The sequence below is a fragment of the Aspergillus uvarum genome (genome assembly GCF_003184745.1).
Source record: "Aspergillus uvarum CBS 121591 unplaced genomic scaffold BO82scaffold_57, whole genome shotgun sequence".
NCBI lineage: Eukaryota > Fungi > Ascomycota > Eurotiomycetes > Eurotiales > Aspergillaceae > Aspergillus > Aspergillus uvarum.
Window position 1 is genome coordinate 182,915 of NW_020291354.1, and position 26,328 is coordinate 209,242.

General features: G+C 55.1%; 11 protein-coding genes and 1 non-coding gene across 12 annotated transcripts; 5 read left to right on the forward strand and 7 right to left on the reverse strand.

Moving 5' to 3' along the window:
* Positions 1–400: 400 nt before the first annotated feature.
* BO82DRAFT_158188 (uncharacterized protein) lies at positions 401–1,084 on the reverse strand. The gene has a single exon (XM_025630228.1). The coding sequence runs from the start codon at positions 966–968 to the stop codon at positions 462–464; it is 507 nt and encodes a 168-aa protein (XP_025488540.1). The 5' UTR covers positions 969–1,084; the 3' UTR covers positions 401–461.
* A 116-nt stretch (positions 1,085–1,200) lies between these two features.
* BO82DRAFT_246199 (uncharacterized protein) lies at positions 1,201–1,380 on the reverse strand (the record flags this gene model as incomplete). The annotated part of the gene is made up of 1 exon (XM_025630828.1): positions 1,201–1,380. A coding segment is annotated over one exon (180 nt), but the record flags the coding sequence as incomplete, so codon positions are not given.
* Positions 1,381–2,753: 1,373 nt separating this feature from the next.
* On the forward strand, positions 2,754–3,879 carry efm7 (putative nicotinamide N-methyltransferase Nnt1). Its single transcript, XM_025632618.1, has 3 exons — positions 2,754–2,986; positions 3,056–3,622; positions 3,678–3,879. Exons 1-3 carry the CDS (start codon positions 2,837–2,839, stop codon positions 3,741–3,743), a joined length of 783 nt encoding a protein of 260 aa, XP_025488542.1. The 5' UTR covers positions 2,754–2,836; the 3' UTR covers positions 3,744–3,879.
* Positions 3,880–4,076: 197 nt separating this feature from the next.
* BO82DRAFT_342912 (putative RNA polymerase II Elongator complex associated protein Kti12) lies at positions 4,077–5,581 on the forward strand (the record flags this gene model as incomplete). The annotated part of the gene is made up of 3 exons (XM_025633601.1): positions 4,077–4,126; positions 4,210–4,554; positions 4,637–5,581. Exons 1-3 carry the CDS (start codon positions 4,121–4,123, stop codon positions 5,579–5,581), a joined length of 1,296 nt encoding a protein of 431 aa, XP_025488543.1. The 5' UTR covers positions 4,077–4,120.
* Positions 5,582–5,992: 411 nt separating this feature from the next.
* BO82DRAFT_357431 (caspase family protein) lies at positions 5,993–8,003 on the reverse strand (the record flags this gene model as incomplete). Its single annotated transcript, XM_025636016.1, has 6 exons — positions 7,704–8,003; positions 7,388–7,647; positions 6,956–7,318; positions 6,838–6,882; positions 6,699–6,774; positions 5,993–6,561 (listed from the first exon to the last, which is right to left on the reverse strand). Coding segments are annotated over exons 1-6 (1,211 nt in total), but the record flags the coding sequence as incomplete, so codon positions are not given.
* Positions 8,004–9,635: 1,632 nt separating this feature from the next.
* Positions 9,636–11,489, forward strand: BO82DRAFT_377325 (FAD/NAD(P)-binding domain-containing protein; the record flags this gene model as incomplete). Its single annotated transcript, XM_025637571.1, has 5 exons — positions 9,636–10,037; positions 10,067–10,112; positions 10,239–10,641; positions 10,745–11,141; positions 11,445–11,489. The coding sequence occupies 5 exons, from the start codon at positions 9,636–9,638 to the stop codon at positions 11,487–11,489; spliced, it is 1,293 nt and encodes a 430-aa protein (XP_025488545.1).
* Positions 11,490–13,610: 2,121 nt separating this feature from the next.
* Positions 13,611–16,043, reverse strand: fbx15 (F-box domain protein). The gene is made up of 2 exons (XM_025630230.1): positions 15,680–16,043; positions 13,611–15,631 (listed from the first exon to the last, which is right to left on the reverse strand). The coding sequence occupies exons 1-2, from the start codon at positions 15,845–15,847 to the stop codon at positions 13,697–13,699; spliced, it is 2,103 nt and encodes a 700-aa protein (XP_025488546.1). The 5' UTR covers positions 15,848–16,043; the 3' UTR covers positions 13,611–13,696.
* Positions 16,044–18,871: 2,828 nt separating this feature from the next.
* On the forward strand, positions 18,872–18,945 carry BO82DRAFT_t258. The gene has a single exon. It is a non-coding gene; the product is annotated as a tRNA-Ile (tRNA).
* Positions 18,946–19,589: 644 nt separating this feature from the next.
* Positions 19,590–20,600, reverse strand: BO82DRAFT_421965 (uncharacterized protein; the record flags this gene model as incomplete). The annotated part of the gene is made up of 1 exon (XM_025640188.1): positions 19,590–20,600. One exon carries the CDS (start codon positions 20,598–20,600, stop codon positions 19,590–19,592), a length of 1,011 nt encoding a protein of 336 aa, XP_025488547.1.
* Positions 20,601–21,538: 938 nt separating this feature from the next.
* Positions 21,539–22,171, reverse strand: BO82DRAFT_405372 (uncharacterized protein; the record flags this gene model as incomplete). Its single annotated transcript, XM_025639485.1, has 2 exons — positions 21,539–22,022; positions 22,086–22,171. The coding sequence occupies 2 exons, from the start codon at positions 22,169–22,171 to the stop codon at positions 21,539–21,541; spliced, it is 570 nt and encodes a 189-aa protein (XP_025488548.1).
* Positions 22,172–23,880: 1,709 nt separating this feature from the next.
* On the forward strand, positions 23,881–24,294 carry BO82DRAFT_264525 (uncharacterized protein; the record flags this gene model as incomplete). The annotated part of the gene is made up of 2 exons (XM_025630945.1): positions 23,881–24,168; positions 24,250–24,294. Coding segments are annotated over 2 exons (333 nt in total), but the record flags the coding sequence as incomplete, so codon positions are not given.
* Positions 24,295–24,794: 500 nt separating this feature from the next.
* BO82DRAFT_377329 (oxygenase MpaB family protein) lies at positions 24,795–25,790 on the reverse strand (the record flags this gene model as incomplete). Its single annotated transcript, XM_025637572.1, has 1 exon — positions 24,795–25,790. The coding sequence occupies one exon, from the start codon at positions 25,788–25,790 to the stop codon at positions 24,795–24,797; it is 996 nt and encodes a 331-aa protein (XP_025488550.1).
* Between the last annotated feature and the right edge of the window lie 538 nt (positions 25,791–26,328).

Below are 26,328 nucleotides of genomic sequence, written 5' to 3' on the forward strand. Positions count from 1 at the left end.
TGTATTGGATACGCGACTAATATATTGACCTGGTGCGTGGAAGGACTATACCCACACATATACATACATACATACATACATACATACATAACCCATGGATCACAAATCCGTCCAGCCCGGACTGGATGATAACTCTCTTTGGGTTTTGAAGCAGTAGCATTGGAGGTATGCTTGTCTGGGTACTGTGCACCGTCTCCCCTCCCCCTCCCGCTCTCGAATGGCTGGATGTTTCGATTTGTGTACTGTACTGTCCAGCGGTGCTACTAGCCCACTACCGCATTGCAATCCAGACGCAACGGTCCCCGGGCCTATTCGATATACGGTGCTACCTCTCCCTTTCCTATATTATTCGTATGGAATATACAAGACCATCCCGACCCCGATACTAGAGTCAAGTCCATTATCAAGGATAAGCAACGAACAACTCGGATTCTCGTGTATCATCTATACTACCGCTAGCGCTACCGCATTAAAAGCCAAGTCTTCCAGACTAAACAACCAAAAACAACAGAAAAGGACAGTCCAACGCCCCAAGAAATACTCGTACTGGATGTTTCCAAGCTCCGCTTCCAGCATCCCACTCGTGCACCATTATTATTTGAGAATTGAACAACCACCAAAAAAAAAAGTTTCCGGAACATAGATCCAATGTAAGATAGTTTGATAAGCAGAAGGGAAGGGGATATTAGTAGACTGATGCAGCGGTAGGGAGGGCGCATCAGGGGTTTCGTTTGGAAGGTGGAAAGGTCGGTAGGTGGTAGGTCAGGGCCCGAGGATGAGGGTATATGTGTGTGCTCGTCTGTCCGGGTGGTCCTAGGTGTCGGTAATTGAATTGTTGGTTTTGTTTTTGGTTTGCGGTTGCGGTTGCGGTTGCGGTAGGTTGGGAGCCCTTGGCCCCGGCTTTGGCTTGTATCGTGATGCCGCTGGAAAATTATCGCATCGCATCGCATCCATCGATGACCTCCCATCTCCGACTCTCTTTCTAGATCCGCATATCCGGGGCGCTTTTACCTCACGAGTCGAAGAAATCCAGCCCCCGACTTGTGAATCAGTAACCACCGATTTGTCGCTGTATCGTTCCGCTCGTTGTCACGTCACCTCCCACGTCGCACTCCTCCTCGCACCGAAATCTAACCAAAAAGAAAACCAGTTCTAGCCGCACTTCCAGAACCCAGATCTATGATATCCTGATGACCCTCTCTATAGCGTCACACTCTCCAGGTCGCGCACCATGACCGACATCTGCGCCCGCTTGGCCGCCTCCGCGACGAGGCTGAAGTCGCGCAGGAACGGGGCAGTGGCGGTAGGGCCGCCGGAGCCGGTGATCTGGTGCGGGTAGGTGTCGGTGTGGGTTGAGGGATCTAGATGTTGTTGTTGGTGGTGGTGGTGGTGGTGGTGGTGGGGTTGATGCGGTTCGCTGGGATGTTGAGTAGGGTTGGTCGTGGTGCTGGTGCTGGTGCTGGTGCTGGTGCTGGTGCCGGTGACGGCCATGGCGGCGGCGGCGGCTAGGTTGAGGGGGTTGGGGGGTTGCGGGATGGAGCTGGCCGGGGAGGTGGTGGTGAGGTTTTGGGAGGGGTTGAGGGTTGCCATTATTCTTATCGGTACTTGAAGTGTAGGATGGGCTGGATGGGGTGGTGATGTATATGGTGGTGGTGGTTGTAGGTACAGGTGAAGATGAAGGTGTAGATGGACGGTGTAAGATGGCGGTTGATATAAGCTGAGATTGAGATGAAGATAAGGTAAAAATGAAAGACGGCTAAAGGCTGACGACTATCTAACAGGTAACAAAGAGGATTGTGCACTGCACGGAGTACACGACAGGGCTGCTTTCCACCTATCTCTGCAAATCCACGACAACGGGGCGTGCGTGGACTGATCCGGTGGGGTCGAGTCGAGATTTTAGCTGCCTCTCAGCCTTGAAATAGGAGGGAGGGGATGGCGTGATGAGAAGCAGCGGAAGCGGCAGCGATGCAGTCAAGTAGAAGAAGAATAGATTGACCGAGCGAGAAAAAAAAAGTCCCAGTCCCAGTCCCAGTCCCAGCAACACGTGGGGCGGTTGACCGGATAGACCGCGGTATGACGTCCGGCAAATCTGCAACGAGAAAGACGACGATAAGAGAGAACTTCAACAACTGGGTGATGATGATGATGAAACCGTCCTCAAACCCAAACCCCAGAATCCCGAGGTTAGCTTTCCAGCTTTTAAGCGGTGGAAGTAACAGTACTTGGTAAATTATCCATGCACCCCGGGTAAAGGAGGCATACGTACTTTTGACGCAAGGTACATACCTCGTCAACTGCAAGGCCAATCTTCTCCTTGAGCAATGATAATTGATGATTGATTGAAGGGACTGAATTGAGTGAACTTAGTAGCAGGGCTAAACCAGTTCCAGAAAGTCCTTGAAGATCGCCAAGATTGCCTTATTGGAACAATCACTGGCCATCATGGATGTCTGCTCGACCAACCAAGACTGAAAATCTCTCTGCTGTTGGAGCCAAAAGAGCCAAACCCCCCAAAAGGGAAATCCCGTGTCCGATTTTTACCCGGTCCGCATCTCCACGCGGGGTTCGGTTTTTCCTGCTGATTTTTGCTGCGCAACGCACTGCACTGCAGGTACCGTGACCGTCTGGACTCGCTGCCGCGGTCCAGATCACATGAGACCATGTGACCTTTGAGGATTAAGCTAAACCCAGAAAGGACATCCCCCACTACGGGCGAGCTCCACTCGACGCTATCGCGATAGCGAGAAATTATCAGCCCAGGGCGCCTGCATCCGAGTTGGTCGCCCGCAATGCCCCTCGCATCCTGGACCACCACCTGACAAAACCATCGACCATGGCGGACGAGGACAATTTCGACACCGGGGACATGTTCCAGGATCCGGAGGGGTTCTATGAGCCGGAACCGGAGCCCAGCTTTGCGGAGCATCACATGCTGTCTGGACAGACGGTGCGCGTCCGCCTGGTGGGCAGCCATCCTCTCTACGTAATTCCCCCCTTCTCCCCTCCCCGAATTCTTCTTCCACCAATCTCACCTCGTCTCCGTAATCAACAGGGCAACCTCCTCTGGAACGCCGGCCGCACCAGCTCCCATTACCTCGAAGAACACGCCGACCGACTCGTCAAGGGGAAGGATGTGCTGGAGATCGGCGCGGCGGCGGGCGTCCCTAGCATCGTCAGCGCCATCCTGGGCGCCCGCACCGCCGTGATGACCGACTACCCGGACGTGGACCTGGTCGAGAACATGCGCCACAACGCGGGGCTGTCGGCCGCGCTGGTCGGCCGCGACTCCGCGTTGCATGTGGACGGGTACAAATGGGGCGCCCCCGTCGAGCCGCTCCTCGCCTACCTCCCGGAGGCAGCCAGGAGCCAGGGCTTTGATTTGCTCATCATGGCCGACGTGGTGTACAGCCACCGCGAGCACCCGAACCTGATCAAGACGATGCGCGCGGCGCTGAAGCGCGCCCCGGACGCCGTCGCCCTCGTCATCTTCACCCCCTACCAGCCGTGGTTGCTGCCCAAGACGGAGAAGTTCTTCCCGCTGGCCGAGGAGAACGGGTTCCACGTCACGAAGATCTTCGAGAAGGTGATGGACGATGTGTTGTTCGAGAATGATCCGGGAGTGAGTTTTTCTTGTTGTGCTGGGGGCCGAGTTACAGTGCTAATGTCGGGTCTAGGATGAGCGGCTGCGGAGAACGGTGTTTGGTTACGAGATTCGGTGGACGGAGGAGGAGTTGAAATAGACGGACTGGACGAGACATGGATTGGGTTGCATGGCTGCTGGTGTTGCGCGGGGGTACAGGGTACAGGGTACAGTACATACAAAAGTGATTGTTTACTTGGATAGACGGGCGTATACCCCTTATATCAATTTACTGCATTATACATTTTTCATTCCCTAAACAACACTTGGTAAACAAGTATACAATCCCAATAAATCGCATTCTAGTTGAAACCAACAAAAAAAAGGGCCAGCTCTGTACCGCAAAGCAAAGTCACATGTAACCAACCCCACCGCCCGCCCGCGGCGGCCCCGCGCAAAAAAATCCCCAACTTGCATCACACACCGCAAAACACGAAAGATAATTCTGAAGATCGATCTCACCCAGCATATCCCACCATGCCAGTAAGCCCACTCCAATCCCTCCATCGCCTCCCCAGCTCAACCCCACCTACGATAGACCGAAGACTAACATCCCCCGCAAAAAGCTCATAGTCCTAACCGGCTACCCCTGCTCGGGCCTGAGCTACCGGGCGAACCAACTTGCGACGCAACTCGAAGCCACGCAGGACGAGCTCTACGCCTCGGGCGTGTTCCCGGAGACGAAACCGCGCTTCAAGGTGCATGTGGTGCCGACGCACGATCCGTCGCACCCGCGCACGGTGTACGACCAGGCGCGCACGGAGAAGGAGTCGCGCGGAGTGGCGTACGCGCGGGCCAAGCGCGCGCTGGGCAAGGACAGTTTCGTGATTCTGGACGGGATGAACTACATCAAGGGGTATCGGTATCAGCTGTGGTGTGAGGCGAAGGCGTTGAAGACGAGTAGCTGCGTGGTATGTCTTCTTCTTCCCCCTTATCCTCAGGGGCTTAGCGCAGGGCCGTGGGTGTGATGCTAACCGGAGGGTCGGGGCATAGGTTCACGTCGGCACGCCGATCGAGCAATGCGTGAAGAACAACGAGGCGAGAATACAGCGCAAGGCTGCGGAGGGTGCACCCTCCTCCGATGAGACTTCGCCCAGCTCCCCCGCTCCCACCACCGATACAACACCAACAGACAAAGAAGACCCCTACCCCGCGGACCTCCTCAACAACCTGATCTTCCGCTACGAAGAACCCAGCATCCACAGCCGATGGGACAAGCCGCTCTTCACGGTCCCGTGGTCCGATGCCGCGCCTCCCATCGCCGAGATCTGGACCGCCCTCACGGGCCTCCCGCACCCGTCCACTGCATCGCCCGAAGACCAGCAGCAACAACAACAACCGCAACCATCCCTCCTGGACCTAACCACCACCTCCCTCAACAACACCCACCTCTCCAACCCCAACATCTCCGAAACCGCCAGTATCGCTCCTTCAACCTACACAACCACCACCGCCGCCGCAGGAGGCCGCAACCCACTCGGCCGCCCGCGCATCCGCCCGCACCAAGCCACCGCCCTACCGGCGACGACCTCCTCCTCGGCGCTGTACAGCATCGAGAAAACGACCTCGGGCATCATCGCGGCCATCCGCGCGTTCACGCAGGCGCACCCCACCGCCGACGAGGCGCTCGCCGCTTCGTCGGGAAGCGGGACACGGGAGGAAGGCATCACGATCGCGATCCCCGGGTCGACGACGCCCCTGTTCGTGCCGGCGCACGTCGCGCGCAGCGGCGGGCCGACCGAGGAGCTGGCGGCCGCCGGCGGGGTGCTGGCGCTGCCGCGGCTGCAGCGGTGGCGGCGGCAGTGGATCACGCTGAACCGGGCGTATGTGGCGGGCCCGCATGCCAGTGCGCGGGGCGGGGGGCTGAAGAGCGAGGAGATCCCCGATGCGTTTGTGCGGTTTTTGAACGCCGAGGTGGGTGGGGGGGCGGATGCTTAGTTCAGGGAGGGGGGCATAGCGGGTGCTGTGGGGATGTTCCTTTCCCTCCCCGGAAAAAGTGGATGCATATAGATTCAGTGGTGTTGTCTAGCGTTTACGCGTTACGTGCAGGTGAAATAGATGAGTACGGCTCCATGATCGTTGGATCTTGTATAAGAGTGTATAAACAGGCCCGGAGGTTGGGCTTCTAATAACTGAATAGAACAGAAGAATCGCTCACTCCAACCCATATGCAATACCATTTCAAATCCATCGCATCTCACATGACGAAAAGCAAATTGGTATCTACACCAGACATTAGCAAACACACTCTCAGAACACACGCCCGACGTGACTCCTCTGAAATATGGGAAAGGGCCACTCACCAAGCGGATGACTACAACTCAACTGCGGCTTCTGCGTATACTTGCCCTCCAGCTCGTAGCGGATCGAATTCAGCAGCTGCAGGTAACTCTGGTTGGGCCGCTGCTGGAGCGTCTTGATGAAAGCCCAGCTCAGCGCGCCGCGGGCCTCGCCGTCTTGGAAGGTGTCGGCCCTGTTCCACCGAAAAAAAAAGAAAAATCAGCATGCTATTTACCAGCTGGCGACGCCGTCCCCTCCCATTTCTCATTTATTTATCTCCCCAAAGCAACAAAAATAAAAAAGGGTAAGAAGGGACATACGAAGTCTGCGTATCCTTCGACCCGGAGAACATGACCACGTCCGCCGGGGAGGTCTTGGTCTGCATCGTGCGCTGGCGCGCGGTGTCGCCGTTGGCGGCCTTCTTGAAGAAGCCGATCGCCGTCTGCGCGACGCTGCTCAGGTCGCCCTTGCCGTAGGACTGGAAGGCGCTGAACAGGTCCATCGCCGCCTCCTTGGCCAGGTTCGGCTCCTTGAGGATGCCCTGCGTCGAGTAGACGTAGGGCAGGTCCAGGGCGGTGCCGGAGTGGCATGAGTCGAAGATGGCGGTGAGGCGGACGCCTGGTTGGAGGGGGCGGACCCTTTTGGCTTTGTTAGCTGTCACGCTCTCTGTATGTGTGTGCATGTGTGTGCATGTGTGTGTGTGTGTGTGTGTAGATATATATATACGCGTGTATTTGTGCTTTTTAGGGGAATACAGAACCGAGGGAGCGCTTACATTATATCGTGCATGTCGTCGTCGACGATGTGGCCGGCGGTGCGGTAGTCGAGGGGGTAGATTACGTCGTCATACCCTAACAACAGGGTCTGTTTAGTTCGATGCCTGGGGTTTATACATTTTAGAAAGAGAGACTCACCATCCTCTTCGTCGCCGTCAAGATCAGGCGTGCGACCTCCGTGGCCTGATACAGAAGTCAGTCAGTTTTACGGCCCCCACCCCCACACACAGCTCGCTATCAGTAGGGTCTAACGCACCCGAAAAGTGAATGAACAGCGAATCGTTCGGCTGCGCATCCTTCACCAACCACTGCATGGCGCGCAGAATGTTGGCCTTGTTGGGCAGGCTCATGGGGTTCTGCTGGTCGTCGGTCAGGATGACCATGTCCTCGCGCCGGTAGCCGTACTTCTCGTTCAGGAAGGTCGACATGTTGGTCACGTCGTTGATGCAGCCGCGCAGGGCGTTCGGCTGGCCGATGTAGTTGATGCCGATCAGCAGCGCCTTGCGCCGCCCCGTGCAGGTCGAGTACTGGAACCGGTAGTTGGAGGGGGCGCCCTTGCCGAACTGTTGGGCCTCCTGCGGCGGGCGGGGGGGGAGGGAGCCCCATGATTGGGAATGGCCTGGTCGGGTGGATTAGAGGGCAGGGTGGGGTGACTTGGGGGATGGGGGGTGGGGGGTTCTGGACTCACTGTGGTAGGATCGGGTGTGGCCTGGGGATGAGGATTGTGGTGGCGGGGTCGGAGTGTGAGGGTGGCCGTAGGGCGACGGGGCCGGGGAGGGGTAGGCTGGATAACCACCCGATGAGGAGTAGTGGTGAGACGGAGGCGGGCCGGACGGTGGAGGATACTGATGGCCTGGCGGAGGACCGGGAGGAGGAGAGTATTGGTGTCCTGGCGGAGGTCCTGGAGGGGGTCCTGCAGGAGGATAGTATTGTGGACTAGGGGGATATCTAGAGCGGAGTCAGTCTGTGTGCGCGTCTGATGGCTGCAGGAAAGGTCAACCCACTGGTTGTGGTGTGGAGGCGGCGGACCCCAGCTCCCTTGACGAGAAGGAGGAGGGTAACCGCCGGTCCAACCCTGCGAATATCCCGAATTCTGGTAGTACATCAATTGCTGGGAAAAGGAGGCTGTTGGCAAGAAGGAGGGGTGAGCCGATGTGTCGGTGTGCGAGCCGATAAGAATATCCGAGTGAACTACTACTGATAGGCTGGAATGTAGAGCGATTGTCTAACGCTATGCCAGATGATAAGAGTCTAGACTGTCTAGTCTTTGATGTGGAGTTCTGTGTATATAGCCCCCGGACACAACCAGGGGGAAAAGAAATAGTAGGGACTAGGGAGAAGAAGCTGACACGGAGGAGGGGACAGAATTAGTATTTAAAGCGCAGAGGCAAGATTGTCTCCGACTCACAGGGCTGGCTGATGCCGCTTCTTCCCCGCTCACCATCACTCGGCATTGGCTGCCATTGGGGGAGAGAGTGGGTCTGCACGAGGCGTAGGGCAGAATTACAATACACCGCAGTTACAGCAGCATTACACGGCCAGCCGGGGCCCTGCCAACGGAGACAGAACTGAGCACGGAGGAGCAACTGCATCTATCAGACTGACTCAGTGGGCGTTGAAGGATAGATTTCAGTTTTTAAGGATTGATACATTTTACAGTCCTAACCCTCAAACCAGATCTATCGACCTCCCGACCCTATTTAATCTCCAGACAGCCTCCGCGGCACGGAACTTCCGACCATACCCAGGATTACGTTGCCCGGCGGACGCAGCCATGGATCAGACAGGCAATCTTCCAGAACACTCGCTGCAGCCCCTTTTAGGCACCGACCAATCGACTTGGCCCGAGTGTCGGACTTGAGCGACTGACCCCGGGTAGGGCGATCAATGAAAAGCCTCTGCCACCCGTCGGGGAGTCGATGACTCGAGCCTGGCATGCGGGGAAGAATCCGGATTCTGTTTGGTCCTGCATCGTTACGCAATGTTGCCACGGCCAGCCTTCTGCCTTGAATCCCACGGCATTCATGGATTTGATTGGTAGTTGGATCAGGGATCTTATCTCGATCAATCAGATGATCCGGCACTACTGGGTCCTGGGGAGTGATTGTAGAGCCCTCATGGGACATGACCAGATTGTTCTATCAGTTGCTTAGGCATACTAAGCAGATACCCCTTGAACTTAAGAGGTGGGTGTTCCTTCTCCTGTTGTCATTATTTAACTTCACCTTCCTGGCGGGGATACTACCTAGACTCGAGGTTGTCGCTAGTATGCTTCTGTGTCCGCACTGGTTCAATGTTTAGCTTATATGCTTATATCTAACTTGTGGAGAACAGAAGACATCAAAGAAATAGACTAATGCCATTCTTGGCTTCTGACACACAAAACCATGTTAGCCTACCAGTTAGCCGATGGATGGAAACGGTCAGACACGGGGGAACTTAATGTAATTGTGACTCTTCCCAAGTGCATGAGTCTGATCGCTGGATATTGCTGGTCACACTTCACACGCGTATTTTCTTGCCAAGATGGGGTGATAGCCATGACATAAGCTCAGTGCGTCTACGAAGACTATACTGCACAGGTCATTCTCAGCGCTGCATCCCCACCATTGTATACATCCTGGGAATCCCATTGCTAGTGATGAACTCGGTGGAATGCAGAACATCCCCCAAGACTAACCAATACCATTCCTCCCTCATAAGAGGAAGACTATCGTAACGCATCACCAGCATGACATCAACAACCAACAAACTCTAAGCTTTTACCTCACACCTCGCATGACCAACCTCGACCTCACGCAAGGGGGGGAAGGGTATCACCACCACCACCTCCTCCACCACCACACCACAAACCCCCTCAACCCCAACCCACACCAACCCACACCATCCCACACCATCCCAATCCCAATCCTCATCTCCAACCCCACCATCCAAAAATGCCCCCCCTCAACATCGCCATAATCGGCAGCGGCATCGCCGGCCTCCTGGCCGCCCGCATCCTCCGCGAACAACACCACGTAACCATCTACGAGCGCACACCCTCGGCCAACGAAACCGGCGCGGCCATCAACATCGGGCCCAACGGGATCGTGATCCTCGAGAGCGTGGGGCTCGACCGGCGGCGGGCGCGCGCCATCCCCGTGGCGCGCACCCTCGCCTACAACAAAGCCGGGGCGGTGACGGCCGACACGACGCTGGACTACCGGCGGGAGTTCGGGGCAGATTGGCTGTTCTTCCATCGGGCGGATCTGCGGGACGAGCTGTTGCGGTTGGCGACGGCGCCGTCGGAGGAGTTGGGGGTCATGGGGGATCCGGCGCGGGTGAGGTGGGGGGTGGGGGTGGGCAGGGGGATGTAGAAAATGGGGAGGTGGTGTTGAGTACTGGGGAGGTGGTGAGGGCGGATTTGGTGGTTGGTTTGTAGCCCAGTCCCAGTCCCAGTCCCAGTGCCAGTGCCTTGAATCTGCTGTGGAGAGGTGGTTAGGGGGGAATCACCGGCACCAGTATCATCGAGACAAGTATACTAATGTGGAGGCCAACAGCAGCAGACGGCATCAAATCCACCCTCCGCCCGCTCGTCCTCCCCACCACCCCCAACATCTACCCCCTCCCCGCCGGCTCCTCCATCTTCCGCTTCACTCTCACCCGCGCCCAGGCCCACGACGCCCTGGGCTATTGGCCCGGGAACCTCGACCGCACGCAGCCGGGCTGCATCACCACCGTCTTCGCCTTCGACGCCACCGAGCGCCGCGTCGTGATCTACCCGTGTCGGGACTTCGAGGTCCTGAACTTCGCCGTCATCGTGCCGGACGGGATGCTGTGGCCGTCCACGGCCGCGAAGATCGGCATCGGCGCCGAGGGGGGCAGCTGGTCGGCGGAGGCCGAGAAGGAGGAGCTGGTCGAGCATTTCCGGGATTTCCCGGACTGGGTGGGGGATTATCTACGGTGAGTGCCCCTGCCTCCCCTTTCTAAGTAAGCGTGCCGTGCTTGACAGACATGCATTACACTCTCCTCGAGAGGTGGAATTGATACTGATATGCGAGAACAGCGCAGCACCCATCCCCGGCCTCCGCGTCTGGCGTCTCCACCACACCCCCCCGCTCCCCAGCTATATCGCCGGCCGCACGGTGCTGATCGGCGACGCCGCCCACGCGATGACGCCGCACCAGGGCCAGGGCGGTACCCAGGCGATCGAGGACGCGGAGGCGTTCCGCCTGTTCCTGGGCGAGCATGTCACTGCTGAGGCGGTGCCGGCGCTGTTGCGGGACCTGGATCGGGTCCGCCGGCCGCGGGCATCGCGCATCCAGGTGAATAACGTGCAGGCGCGCGGGCGGAAGTCCGCGCAGGAGGTGCATCGGTTTCGGCGGTTTAATTGGACGTATCCGGGGATTGTGGCGGAGGTTGGGCGGTTGAATGCGGAGCAGAGGGTGGAGGATGGAGGTGCAGTGGGTTGTGGTTATGGTTCTGATGGTAGTGGTGGTGGTGGTGGTGGTGGTGGTGCTGCTGCTGCTGCTGCTGAAGGCCAAATGGATGACGAAGAGAAGCGGGAGTGGAAGTTGTGAATCATGTTGCAGATTGCCTGCGTTCTGCACTAGATTGTGCCGTGTTAGACATTTCCTGTTAGGTATAGAGTCACCTATCTCACCTCATCCCCCCAGAATTCACCTATAACTCAGTCTACTGTAAGTATAATCCCCGGTCATAGCGCACGAGCTCGCACCACCCACCCCATTCATGCAACTAGCCAGCTCGACCTGACACACTCGGAAGAGTCTCAACTCCGAAGTGATTAGAATGATTAGAAATAAGCAGAACGGTATCCCACCCTATCCCCAACCGACAAGCTGCCCCATAGACCTATCATGATGATGAATCAATGTTCAATCCCCATGACACAAGCCAACCACCCAACCCATCCCCAAAACACCCCCCTTCCTTGTGACTTAACACCGACCACCACCAAGAAGCCCATCGCAACTTAACCTTCCCCAACCAAGACATGAGGCCCCGTATTCGTACCCCCACTCGATCCATCGTCCTCTGTCCGGAGACAAGAAAGAACCAGGAATTCTAATCCGAGATCCACCGAACCCCCAAATCCTGACCAAGATCATGAACACATCCCAAACTCTCACCCGAGCATCCTGTATCCAGACCAGATCAGGTCAGGACAGGAAATACTATACGAAAAAGCACAGACACCCCTCCCACTCTCCACTCCACCGCACTCCACCGCACTCCACTCCCTGACCTGCCACACCCGACGCAACCTATCAGCTACCCAGCTACGTACCAGCTAAACAAGCTAGACTCGTCAACGGGCGGGAGCTAGAGCTTTACTATGTCAAATGTATAGTGATTTAGTAAGAAGGTGCATTTACCCCCCGTATATACGGAGGGCTCGGGCTCGGGCTCGGGCTTGGGATAGGGGATGGAGATAGGTGGGATAGGTAGGGTATCCACTCGCCATTTTGAGTAAGCTGTACGCTGTACACTACTCATAGAGACAGTCTGAAGGGGGTGGGGGGGAGCTTAGCTGGCTTCTGCATTGACTGACACTTGCACTGACACTGACACTGACACTATACTCTCCCACACGAATCCCAGGGATAATTCAATCCATTCCGAGGAAGTAAACACGACCCCAAAGCTCCAAGGCGAAGGATACGTAATCCTCTCCACCACCACGCTCACGCTCAACTACTAAACATTTTATCACTATGCTAAGTAGGCACCAATACGAATCTCCCAAGTAGACAATGCATCAACCCAGACGCCAGTCAAGGTGAGGACATCGAACAGAGCCGCTCTGCAACAGGAATCCAGTCACCAAGAAGCATGAGTCAACACGACACGCTTCTAAGTATATCCAAGTCAAAGCATAGAGCAAATGGTGTGAATTTCTGGTTAGGTGAATGACCACTACTAGTCAAGAAGGGGTGGAGCCATGGATCCCGCAACGTCAACGACAAAACGCATACGCCTTCGAAAAGAGAACATTGTGTGGTAGGTTGTAGGTTTGTTTCCACAGAGCCCCACCCACCATGTAGGTAGGCACTGTAGTCTACGACACAGAAGAAGAAGAAGGAGAAGCCAAATCCAGCAAATACCACAGAGCCTCCCGCAACCGAGCTTACACAACATCACCCCGGTGCCAGGTGATCGAGAGCAGAGGATCCGTACAGCGTAACCGATCAGAGCATATTGTACATACATCGAAGACTTGGTCTTACGCAGACCCGCCGCGGGTCCCATGCCCAGCATACACCAAACAACAACCTAGGTACGAGTAATCACCGTCCGTCACCGTGGACCGCGGTGTGCATAAGCAGCTAACACTAAACTAACACCAACACCCCCGAATAGGCATTTCTCGCGGATACTTGACCCTACGGGCGAAGTCTGACGGTTCGTCACGCCACTAATGTAAGGCATGACCTGTTGTCGCCAAACACAATGCGGTTTGTGGATCGGTGAGGGAGGAGTAGGTTCACTCCCCAGTCAGTGGAGGTCAGGATCTCGTAAGCTTACCCTCAGGACCGCCAAGGCTGACTGTAATCAGGCTTACGATTCCGACGGTAGTCGACTCCGTGCTCATACTTGCTTATCCGATCGGAGATCCCCTCTAACTTACCCACTACTCACTTACTAAGGATTAGCTACAACAGGGAATGCAACTCACAGCTTAGTAGCCTACTCACAGCCTCTAAATATATGCAGCTTGTTATTGGCCAATTATATTATCAGTTTTATCATCTATAATCCAGCTGCGCTGCCAGCGTTGCAGCAAACCCATCCGTCATGCGTGCACAGCCACACGGCACGTTGAGGCAGTGCTCAACCCCAGGCCGACTTCGCGGCCACTGGCCACTCACCACTACCACCACCAGACAACAACAGTAGCTGAGGCAGTGCCTGCCGGAGTTATTAGCCACTCCCCTTGGATCCTAGCACGGCGGTTTGCCCAGCAAACCATCCACCATACGGCAGCACCCCTACCCTATCGCAACCAAAATCCCCTTCCCAGCCGCAGATACATCGCCCCCTCCTCCCGCACCGAGGGCACCGGCGACCCCCTTCCCCCTTTACTCATCCCCATCCTCGCCGCCGCGGTCCGCTTGGCTCCAAAACTCGTATGCCTAGTCGACTCCATCTGCGCAACGTCGCCAACGCGAACGCGCTCCCCCTTGCCTGCTGGATGGGTCGGTTCAGCTGCCTCTTGCGCTGGCCGCTTCATCGCTCGCACACTCCCGTCCGTCATGTCCAATCGCTGCAGTCCAGGCAGCCGCAGCAGTGGGTCAAAGTTGATGAACAGAATCGCTTGGTCGCCATCACTAGAGTCCGGCGCATCCACCGAGTACACCAGCGAGCGTTCGTCGGCAGCGGCGCGCACCTCCGACGAGGCGATGCGCTTCGTGGGCGAAAGCAGCTGCGTCAGCGCCGCCGGTGCGTGGTCGGGGGGCCACATGTGCACCCCCAACGATTCGAAGCGTTCTTCACTGTGGTCGATTGGTGGGCGGCTGGCCGAGTCTTGATCGTCCAGCTCCGGTGGGTACAGCAGTCCCGGTTCGACTTCTTCACCTGCAGAGTCGATGGGGGACTTGCGCTTGCGCGTGGTCAGACGGAGGCGGAGTTGGTCGGTGGGGATGCGACCAGAGGTGGTGGTGCTGTTGATACTGTGGCTGGGTTGGGGTCCGGCCGCATCAGTAACAAGGTCTACAAATGTCGAACTCGAGAGATTGTAGGTACGGTATTTAGTGCGAGCCAAGATGAAGTCGCGTCGTTTGGCGAGGTCGGTTCCCGGGGGGTATTCCTGGTGATAGTGGCGGCGGATGCGCTTTTGGGGCGGTTCGTAGCGGGGTTTGTTGGTCGAGTCCAGGGTTCGCGTCAGGGGCTCATCGGGGAGCACGGCGGGCGGGGGTGGTGCGTTGCGGGTCCGACGGAGTAAGCCGGCGAAGCGCTCCTGCTTACTCTGCTCGATCTCAGCCGGCGATGGCAGCGATTGCATGTAATACGTGCGAATGTTTTCGCTGCCGCTGTTGATCCATTCGCGGCGGCACTCGAGGATCATCAGCTGCTTCGTGGCCTCGTCGACCCGGAGGGACAGATCCGACCAGGTGTCGTTCACGGGGCCCTCGCGGTGCTGCCGCCGCCACTTGAAGTTGATTGTGCTCTGCTTGGTCTCCTCCGTGGGCGACACGCACAGCCACACGTAGTAGGAGGTCCAGTCGATCTCCTCCGCTTCGTGGCCGATCATCGTCGACACTGCATAGAGGTGGTCATCGTAGACGCCGAAACATACGTTCTGGGAAATATCGTGTCCGGAGAAGTTGTCGAGGATCAGAGGCGCCCGGGTGGTGTTGCGACCCGTCTGCAGATCCGCGCATTCGACCACCCATTGCAGATGCCCGTCGGCGCTCAGCATGCTGTGTGTTCCCCAGTAGATGTACCGAGTGTTGAGCCGGACAAACAGCCGTCGGGTGTCCGGCAACCGAGTGATGAACCGCAATCGGCCTGTCTTGTGGCACTCCAGTTTGGGGCGCATGTCCACGGCTATCAGCCAGGTTTCTTCCGTGTCTTCGCGTTCCACGGTAAATGCCAGATTCCAGTCATGATACTGCATGAGCCGGATGTGAATCGTCTCTTCGTTCGGGTCACAGGACGGGATGATTCGCGACACGACTCGGTGAAGGTTCAACACTTGCTCAGTGCAACTTGCGCCGTGAACGTCCAGTATGCGGATCTCCTCCCTGTAGATGTAGGTCAGGGCACCCCCACTGTAGAGAAATGAGCTGCCATAGGCGAGGAGCGAAGCCGAGTATGGCTGCGCAGTCGCAAAGGCCTCTCGAATGTCGAACGCCCGTCCCAGAGCTTTGCGGTACCCTTTTCTGGCGGCAATAGCTTCCTGGCCTTCAGTGGTATGACGCAGTTCATTCTAGGGCAATTAGTCATGTTCCTGTCTGTACAGATCAGAGAGAGGTACCTCGATGGCTTTGCGGGCAATGTTCTCGTCCTGAACGAGACGGTATAGGGCCCCGTTGACGCGGCCCAGCTGGACCAGGTCTTGAGACCCCAGTCTGGACGCGATCTGATAGAACACATCGTAGGGAATACAGTCCAGATTCTTGGAGGATCTATGGGCGGGGTCCATCTCGGACTATCAACCATGTGCGGCGAAGGGAGGGGGAAAGCAAGACGGTAGGGAAACTGTAGATCTAGACCGAGACCATCAGGAAAGAGACAATCGAGTGTCGCAGACACTGGTCCTTGAAAAGAATCAAGCGTTGATAATCACAAGGGAAAGGACTGTTGACTACAAGGACGCGACCAACAAATAAAGGCGGTCAGATGGAGATAAAGTATGGAGTGATGATCTGGTAACCCAGTTAGGAAGGCAGACGTCGAGGGGGCACCCGATGCCCAATTCAGCCAAACCCCAACGGGTAATATGTTTGCAATGCAATGCCGCGCAGGCAATCGACCAAGCCTCAAGCCTTGGAGAATGCAGTGTTCTTCAATGCAAGTGGACTGTGGCGAGCTTCATTCAAGACATGAACGGTTGAATTTCGCTGAGAGGTTCAATCCAGAGCCAATCGCATGTCTCAGCTGAAGATCTGGGCGGTGGCAAGAAAGAAGTAAACAACGAGACAAAAAAAAAATCAATCCAGCTGAAGAATATCCACCCAGGCCATGGCAATCCACGATCATGCAAAGGAAACGCATGGGCCGAGTCAAGAGGGAGATCAGCCGTCATGGTGAGAACTTGTACTTTTTGGGTCCTGATGCGGCTCTGTGGCTGGTTCTCCGTCTCATTCCTGGGAGGGTGAAAAATGAACCGGGCAGCAGCTCAGATCAGTCAGAGAGGGGGGGCGAAAAGTAAGGTAGGTTAGGTTAGCTAGTGCGTGTAGTAGGGAGTGGGAATAATTATTGATTACTCCCTCTCTGCTTTCTCTCTCTTACAAGTAGTGCTCGCAAGGAGACCCGCCCGAGGGAACGAAAAAAGAAGACTAAAAGTCACCGAGGGTCCGAGGGTCCGAGTGACAGCAGTGAATCGGTGATAAACAAGGACCAGGACCAGGGCCAGAATGCAGTCGCAGCAAGCAGCAGCATCAATAACAAGAACAAAACAACTACAATCGCAGTCGCAAAGATCCACAAGTACGACCGACTCCAACAAAAATGCGACAACGAAGATCAACCGTCCCACTCGAAGCATATTTAGAAGGGCGGTCAGATCAGGCATGACCTCTGTGTTATGCTGTGTTATGACATCCCTCCAATATCGAGTGAACTCCTCCACGGTAACTATCTTCAGTTGATTGTCAGGGGGACAACCCTAGACAAGGCTGCGTTTCAGTGCCGTCAGCAGTACGACCTCTCGCTCTGCCCTCAACGATCGGCGCTAATAATAGTAGCGTCTCTTCCCATTCGCTCTCTGGCCCTCGTGAGGCCTGTTGCGGTCCTCGTCCAGGGACTCACTCAAGAGGCTCAACGAATTAGCGACTCGGGACTAGGGACGGAGTAGGTAGCTAGGTAGCTAGGTAGCTACGTACACAATACTCTAGTAAACATTAAACCGAAATCTTGGGAGCCTGGCAGCAGCAAGCCAAGCCAGTAACCCCGAGCCACTATCGACGGGATTACGCAAGGGAGGGCAATTGGATCAGGATTCAACAGCCGAAAGGAAACTCTAGACGAGAGGTTCCGGACTGTCGGACGGCCCAGTTGAGCCTCAATCTCCACTCCGTCGGTGGGGAAAGGGTGACTCCTCGTTCATTTCAGTTCGAAGTGTACCTACTCCGTAGTAGTGGAACCAAGTGGGATGGAAACTGTCAAAGAAGGACAAAGGAAGGAAGCACGCGGCTCAACAGGAATGAGGCTCGTGGTTGTCGGGATTTGTTGTTGCCTCAGGCATTAACAACGATCGTGATGGTCGATGTCGACGAGGAAGATGATGTTAATGATGATGACAATGATGAGGCTGAATGGCCATTCATCCCAATTACCCACAGATGAACAGGCAATAAGGTTAAGCCGGGTACGTATGATCCCCCTTTCTGACCAAGATGCTAGATGATCAGTAACTTAGTTATCATGAATAATGGCGCACGCATGCTCCGACGGACAGACAGCCTGATCGGATGACGACGGAATTAACCCCCCTACCGCAGGTAAGCAGGGTCATCCCGCCCATCGCGCCCACGATGATCCTCGCTTCGGATCTCCAACCAAAGCAAAAGCCCAAAGCGTTTTCCAGGCTCTCGTCGAATGACAGCATCAACCCAGGATCAGATCCCTCAGGGAGTCAGGATACCCAGATGATAGGGGCAGGCATCAACCCCGCTCGTAAAAGCGGCGCGACTGGTCTGAAACAGGTACCAATTCCATGCTTGGAGCTGCAAGGTATATAAGGTGCACCGACGGGTTCTGCATCCTTCAGGGTAAGAAAGAGCGAGGCGTAAGCACTTATCTTGGCCCCTCTCTCCTCTTTCTTTCTTTCTTTTCTGTTCTTCCCACCCCTCTCAATAACCCCCAACAAGCTCGTGGCTAGACCTAGAACTCGATTCGATTGCGTCAGTCAGCCTTGCTACTGTCCACTCTTTCTGACCCGCGTAGCCCAATAGAATATCCGCCGGAGCACTTAAGCATCGGATTCTTATATCCCTGCAATGCGGGGGTGGTGCTCAAAAGCCCCCTCCCGGCCCCTCTGTCTGCGGCAGCTGGTCATGCCGTGGTCAGCCTGACCCTCGAAGGTGTAGCTTGCAATTGCGCGCACATTGGTCCCTTCGGCCCCAGCACGCGATGGTCGGAAGTCCGGAAGCCAAACATGCGGACTGGACCCTCGCATCGGACCTTTGCTCGTCATCTTTCCAAAGGATACAGGCGGTCTAGGCGAGGTTTCCGAAAGGCTGGATTGCATTTACCTCTCCACGTGTGTGGGCCAATCTGGCCAGTAGATGCCCACGGAGAGAGATTGATTCGCTGTCTCTTATGTTGGGGTTTAACCGTGGACCGCAGTGCCGCCGTCCGAGAAGAGCTGGTCTCAATCCCGGGGGAACAATCCTGGCGGACGACAACGGGAGTAGAGCGGTTGATAGCTGGACACAATCAACCACAAAGCTAATTCTGAACATTTGGCTCATAGTTTTCAAATATTAGCCTCAAATATCAACTGGGTCCCATAGCTCAGTTGGTTAGAGCGTAACGCTAATAACGTTAAAGTCGAGGGTTCGACCCCCTCTGGGACCATTTCTTTTTACCTCTTTTGGTAAGCCTCCTTAAGAGACCATCCTTCCTTTTTGTGCCTCAAAATTGGCCCTGTGCATGGCCCCAAACCAGAGCTGTTCGGGAAGATTGCAAATCATGATGGGGAATCCGTCGTCTACAACGAACTCTGCGGGGGAAAAAAAAGGTGGCTCCCCGATCGTGTTCTGGGATTGATCAGGTCTTGCTGTACTCAGAGCTCCATCCGTCTTATCATTTCGTGGTGTGTAATTGAGAGTGCGGATACATTGACACTTTTGGGGAAGTTCAAACTGTCTGAGGGAGGCGCAAGGAGAAACGAGGTTCTAAAATTAGCTAGTTTCTATATGAGCTATGGAGTTCAAGTGCTTGTCAGCATTTTCCAAGAAGGTAGAAGGTAGCAAGACAGGGGAAGAAGTTAAATGAGCGGCAGGGAATCAATGAAAGCTATGCGTCACCACAGTGTAGATAGTGGAAGGAGAGGACAATGTGGAGGTTGAAGGTAGGTCTGTCTCCAACGTCAAAGGCCTTTCCAGATAACGATAGGATGACTGGAACCATTCAGCACCGACACTATATGACTCAAAATAAGGAAGACAGGTAAGTAAGCTCACAACTGATACCGAGCACCAGATATGCTGCCGAAGCACTTATGCCCACGAACAGCGTCGGGGGTCCCTTTGGCCATCTGTGGAGTGATATGGTTGATGGTCGTCCTTGGCGAATGTCTTGCGCAACCAGTCCTTCCATTCCCAATCACACCAGTCAATGAAATCGTTCTTCTTTGACACAGAGCCGCAATACCAGCGGATGATAGGAGAGATGTAAATTGGGAGGAGGCGATCTTCATGCGACCAACGATATTCGCGTGTCGGGTGACCGATATACGCTCGCCCAAAGTCAATTATAGTGATGTACGGTCGGCAGGTTGGATCGTTATTTATAATACCCTCGACCATAATATTGCGTCTGTAGAGATCCTTGTGCTGCAGGCCGACGGCGTAGAACCTGGACTCAGCTCTAACAATCTGCTCCAAGATGTGTTGCCGGGTCTCCACGGCGATTCGGCCGGGACGAAGACGGTTCATCGATGACCCCGACATGAACTCTACGAGGATCAGACGCACTTGGCGAATGCCTCTATCGGGAACTGGCATGTCAAGCGAATAGGATCCGCAGAACTGAGGGATATAGTCACTCAGGCCATGCTTATGCAGGTGTTGGTAAGCTGCTGTCTCCCGGGTATATTCCTCCTCGACACAGAGGAATGGATCAAGTATAGATCTTTGGTGGTTATAGTACAGCGGATCATAGAACTTGGCGACTACCCGCACGTTGGCGAGATGACCCTTGATGATTTTAACCAGTACCACCTGCGAAGTCGAGCTATCGCGGACCTGAAGCACATTGAGGGTCCGAAGAGTGAGCTGCAGCGTGCCCATCTCACCAGAAACAGGATTGTTGTCGATGCACCGGGTCAGAATGTCCGTGGTCATTCTTCGCTCCTGCTCGAGTTTAGACAAACGGATGTTGAGGGTATCCCGGGGCGGGGGCGGAAAGTGCTCGCGGACGGTGAAGTAAGAGCCAATATTAGCATAGGGGATGTCAGGCTTGCGGATATGGTGGAGCGTATTGTAATCCAGCGAAGAACCCGGATCCATTGTGAATGGGATATAGGTTCGATAGTATAGTCGATTGCTACTTGCCTGCAAAAGAATGTACTGTAAAGTCCGGGAGGTGGACAAGGAGAGAGGGGCGTGGTCGAAGGGCGAATCAGTGAGCTTATCCACTTGAGACATCAATGGCAGTTTCCTCTGTTCTGCTAGCTACTTCCTTATTGTGAATGTGGTTGTCTTTCTTCAGACGCATGTTGCCACGGGGTTCTTCACACAACCACCTCTTGCCTTCGCACTTTCCAGCACAAAGTGAAGGTAAATGCCAGGCTCTACCACCCCTCCAACTTCTGTAGAGTATCAGCACCGAGGGGACGTCTAGGAAGAGTAACAAGTATATCAATGTAAGTTATTGGAGTATCCGAGGGGGTGATTCACCCTCTCCTCAGGCTTTCCAACACGACAGTATTCGTAGCAGCAACACATAACACCAAGCAGGTAAGGATCTTGTCGTAACATTAAACACTCACTTGAAAAGCATTGCACTATCGACATGACTTGCTGGTCACCAACCTCAACCTCAACATGCTACAGCACATGCCACGCACGATGGACACCACTATGCCGAATAACTGGCATTCAGTGCCAGTCCAAACACCTTTTGCCGTCACACCCGAGTAGGAGCTGGATCAAATGGCGGAACGCGCTTACCTCATGAATACCGTGTCGTGAAGAAATCGTCTCGAGAAATATATCTAGACCCCTGCCCTCAAAGTTGGGTAATCCCCGATCGATTTCACACCACTTGTAAGTCAACGCAGATTGGATATCAAAGCAATGTTCAGACACACACTCAACCCACAATCCTCGAGGGCGTGCCAACAACCATCCCACAACAACCCTCGCCATGAAATACAACAATTCCTAACTACAAAAACACAATCCCTCCGAACACACATACCTCGAAATCCAAGTCCAACCACCACCTAAACCCAACCGCCCCAGACCCCCAACCCAAGCAACACCACAACCATCAACCCCACCGAGTCCCCCCCCCGCCCCTTCAACCCACCCCCACCACCACCAGTCTTCGTCCCCGACGAGACCTCATCATCACCTTTCTTCGCCTCCAGTTCCCGCACCCCCTCCTCTCCAGCCAACACCGACCCAGACCCCTTGGTCTCCTCATCTTTGACTATCTCCTCCTTGACATAGGAGATATACCGCTTCACGTCCGTCGGAAGCGCCCCGTACCACGCCGGCGTGGCGCCCTTGCTGAAGTCACTGGCCAGCGCGCTGCGGCGCGAGGGGATGAGCAGCTCGGCGAGGGCGCTGGGCGGGATCTGGGTGATGATCGAGTGTGGAGGCGGGGCGATGGTTGCGAGGGAGCGCTTGAGGTTGAGATTCAGATTGAGATTGAGGTTGAGGTTGGGGTCTGCGTTGGCGGTCGGGATGGTTCTGGAGGGTGCTCTATCTGAATCAGCGTTTTCGAACATAGATCATGGCCGCCTGGAAGCGGAAGAGGGAAGGTACAGTGATATCGACTCGGTTGGGGTGGGCTCGGAGGCGCAGAAGGCGGGTGCTGCGAGAAGCAGAATGGGGCTGAGATGGAACTTCATTGTAGTGCTGTGTACTCTGTGTTTGTGGATTTGGCTGGGTTGTTGAAGTAGTGGGTTTTGTTGACACAGGAGCAGGGAAGTATTGCTATAGTTCCGATCCTCGGTGTTATTAGTATGGCACCAGACAGCGTAGCAGACTGCTGGAGATATAATGAGCTGATTTGTCTATTCTGAGTTGACTAAATCATGAGTAAATCAGACCGTAGGAGCATGTTTTGCTTGGCTGGACCCATTTTTGAGATTGTTGGTCAGACACTGTAGATAGAGTTTCGGGTCGAGTTCATGATGCCCAAGAAAATATGGCGGCCATGTGCTCGACTCAATCCATGAGAATGTACAGCATAACTGCGAATGACGGCCGCAATTTGGTCTTCTTGAGCCTGTTGGTTGTATGATTGAACATGAACAGGAGTTCATGCAGGTTCCCAACTTCATTTGGATGTGGAACAGGTCCGATACTCTTACTCCATCTGTTTTTAAGGCATAACACTGGTATATGGCTATGGGGCCTAGACCATACGTTAATGTATGTATGACTTGAGAAAAATTGGATTCGAATCTTCTATTCAAATCTATAATTACTGATCCAAGCCCAGGCTGCTATAGTAATATAAAAAATACGCCCAGAACCAAGACGCGACCGATTCCTATACCCGTAAAGGCACTGCGGTGTGCGAATTCCATCAAAGCTTACTCCGTACATTGTATCGATATCGAATTCAACGGCATCAGGAATCAAAGAATGTACTCAACAAACGCGGGTGGGCCAGAAACCGCGCATCGGCTGCCATACCTTAATTTAGTTAAACTTCGCCCTGAGCGTCGATCCCACTAGGCCCAGATAAGCAATTCCTCATAATCAATTCAATCTGAAACATCCACCAATGTCAACCCGAAGACTCAAAAACGGGCATTTCCCACCTTGCTACCAGTCATGTCTTCCTCCCGTACAAGGGTCGTGGTCAAACCGCGAACTACCTCATTGAGTCATTCTCCGAAGGACGAAACACATTCACCGTCAGAATGACCCTGGTTGCCGCAGAGGTGCCATGACTGGTCAATCTGATATACATTCAAGGAAATGTACTCCGTAGTACCGCACTGTCGATCATCCCTCAAACCACCATTTTCTTCGACTTTGCCAGAACTCCCGGAGTGATCGACCGGGTCGATAGCCCCAGGGTGCGGGAGACCGAGCACAGGGAAATCTGTCCCTGAGGGTGCCCACCATACCAAAGTCTGGTTCGCATGCCCTGCAAGTGGTCAATTCACATGGATACATTGGATCCATCAGCCTCGGAATGCCCAGTGCATTGGATGCTCAAAACATGAAACAGTTGTTTTGAGTCCATCACCCCATCTATGAATTAAACTTTGCATCAATCACCCCTCCACCCAGGGACCACCCTCCTCTCAACCTTAGATCAATTCAGATCTATAAACCCTTTTTACCCCCCCTCCAGAGAAATTCTTACCCCCTTCTGCCCACCTCTATATACCATCACTTCCTCAAACAAAAAACTCATAACCCACCCAAAATGCCCAAACGAACCACCACCTTCTCCTCCTCCTCCTCCTCCCAAAGATCCAATCCCAAATCCAAACCCAGCCGCAGCCGCACCACCATGCCCCTAAAAACCTACCTCCTCGCCCTCCTCTTCACCCCCTTCGCCCTCGCAACCACAACCACCACAACCGACCCATCACCGCCCAACCCCATCGGCCCCCGCGCCCCCGCCTCCAGCGGCCTCCTCTCCGAGCTCCCCACCATCTTCCACGGCGCCACCGAGCTCCTCAGCCAGGAGACGGTCGACAAGCTCGAGACGATCGTCAGCGGCGGCGCGGTGCTGCTCGGGGGCGACACGCCACAGAACCTGCAGCGGCTGCTGTCCGGGGCGAACATCGACAAGCTGCAGCGCATCATCGACAATGCGGACCGCCTGCTGACGCCGGGGTTCGTGAACGAGACGACGCAGCTGATCGATATGGCGAATCCGGTGAGTTTGCCCTTCCTATCTGGACTCAGGTGTTGGGGACTAGTTGGGATGGGATGGGATAGGGCTGATTGGGCGTTATAGCTGGTTTCGGATGTGGGGAAGATTATGAATGCGTTGATTGGGAGTTCGTGATGTTGTTTTTGCGGGCAGTAAGAGGTGGGGGGGTGGGGGGGGATGCTTGGTATAGATAGCTGGTCTAACTATAGTTTTTAAATGTATATGAATCTTGTTTTACTGTCTGTATTGAGCATACGCGCGGTTTCGTTCTCGGCGAGAATTGGGGGTATTACGGAAGGGGGTCAGGCGAGGCAAGACACTGCTGTATCTGGTCTTGATGTGTCTGCTGAGTAGATGGGTTGCTCGTCGTTAAGTGAACGGTTCTCACTACTGCTAGATGAAGACGCCCTCGATATACTGTATGCATTCCAAAGGATGAGTGGAAGATAGTATCAAAAGAGGCCAAGGAAATATTCCCTTAGGTAGAGCTATACCCCAGTTGAAATTTAAGAAAGCATGATAATCCAGAAGACATCCGCCTCTGGAATACCGTTCACTCTTAAATAGATTCAAATCATCTAAGCCACAGACCTCCTCCCTCTTCCCCACAAAGGATACACCCTCTCATCTCACCCCACAACCCCTCCCCCCTCCCTCCCGCCCCTCCGCTCCCCCAAACAAGCCCGTAAAGGATACCCCCGCACCCACCCCGGCAACGCAGGGTACACCGCGCCCCCAAACCCCGCCATCAGCCCCCGATACCACCCCCTCGTCCGCGCCGACGACCTCAACCCGTACGCCTCCCGCAGCCGCGGCGGGAGTAACTCGATCGTCACCCCCCGGAAAACCGGCTTCATCACCCCCGCCATCCACCGGGGACACAGGTCTGCCACGAGGGTGCTCTGGTGCAGGACCGCCCGCGCCACCCGGTGCGCATCCGCCGTCACCGCCAACCGCGCCATCTGCCCGTCCCAGTAGGCCCAGAATTCCCGGCGGGTTGCCGGCCACAGCTCCCCTAGGGTGAGGGCCTGCAGCACCAGCGTGAACTCCGTGTAGGCGCGTTCGGCAGTGCGGTAGTCGATGGGGCCGTAGGTGCGTTGGTAGAGGTCTATGGCTGTTGTGTAGAGGGTGGCGGTTAGCCAGAGGAGGGTTTGCGGGCGGGTTGTTTTTGGGGGTGGGGTTTTGAGGGTCGGGGATGAGGTGGTGGTAGTAGTGGTGGGAGGGTGGAGTTGGGTGAGCAGGATTGCTTTTTCGTGTGACGTGCCGAAGACGAGGATGGCAATTTGCTGGAGGGTGCTTTGGAGGGTTTGGGTGAGGAGCTGGGCGAGGCTATTGCTGGGTTCGTTTTCAGTGGTTGGGAAGACGGATCTGATGCCTGGGTAGGCGGCTTGGAGGAGGACGGCGGCGCCGGCACCGGCGAAGAGGATCCCCTCGCGGAGGATCTGAGGAAGGATCTCGAGGTTGGAGAGGTTGTGCAGGTGGGTGGTTATGTCGGTGATGTCTGTTATGGTTGTGGGATTATGGAGGTTGGTGGAGGTGGTGCTGATGGCGGTGCCACTGCTGCTGCTGCTGCTGGCTGTTGAGGGAACAGCGAAGATGTGCTCGGAAATGCTTTTCTCGTTCATGTTGATGGTAGTTGCTGTGCTGGGCCTTCGGGGTGGCGGCGGACTCGGTGGGAGGGGAGTATCCTCAGGGAAGACGCGATACATGATTGATATGGAGATTGAGTGAGGGTTAACTAGCTTGGCGCTTTAACCGTAGGACTAAGTGCGATGTTGGGTATAGCGTGCACTACAGTGTTGAGTGTAAGACTGGTGTTTCATTGAAGAACATTGATCAATTCCAAGAGCCGTTGTTCGAACGATCAATTGCAGTTGCCTCTCTGATGAACTCCCCCAAAGTTGCCACCCAGTAGATCCTCGTTTCGTCGCAAAAGTGAGCGTTGCCCTAATCCGTCCAGGACGCCAAATATCGGGGCTGATCGTCTTTCCCGCCCACCATCCGCATGGGTACCAAACCTCCTCGTCTCCAATGGGTTCCACAGTATCTCCGGCTGATCGACAGGGTCAGGGCCCATGCAATTACACTGGGTGTAGCACTGGAACCATCCGTGCAACCTCCACATTTGTCTTTTCACGACAATGATACTTAGTGCAGGAGCTT

Bases quoted from the DNA above. Each gene is read 5' to 3' on its own strand.
- BO82DRAFT_158188 (XM_025630228.1), bottom strand. From the start codon at position 968: ATGGGAGGTCATCGATGGATGCGATGCGATGCGATAATTTTCCAGCGG.
- fbx15 (XM_025630230.1), bottom strand. From the start codon at position 15,847: ATGGACCCCGCCCATAGATCCTCCAAGAATCTGGACTGTATTCCCTAC. The intron at 15,632-15,679 runs GTACCTCTCTCT...TAATTGCCCTAG, and splicing joins TTGCCCGCAAAGCCATCGAG to AATGAACTGCGTCATACCAC.
- efm7 (XM_025632618.1), top strand. From the start codon at position 2,837: ATGGCGGACGAGGACAATTTCGACACCGGGGACATGTTCCAGGATCCG. The intron at 2,987-3,055 runs GTAATTCCCCCC...CGTAATCAACAG, and splicing joins TGGGCAGCCATCCTCTCTAC to GGCAACCTCCTCTGGAACGC. The intron at 3,623-3,677 runs GTGAGTTTTTCT...TGTCGGGTCTAG, and splicing joins TGTTCGAGAATGATCCGGGA to GATGAGCGGCTGCGGAGAAC.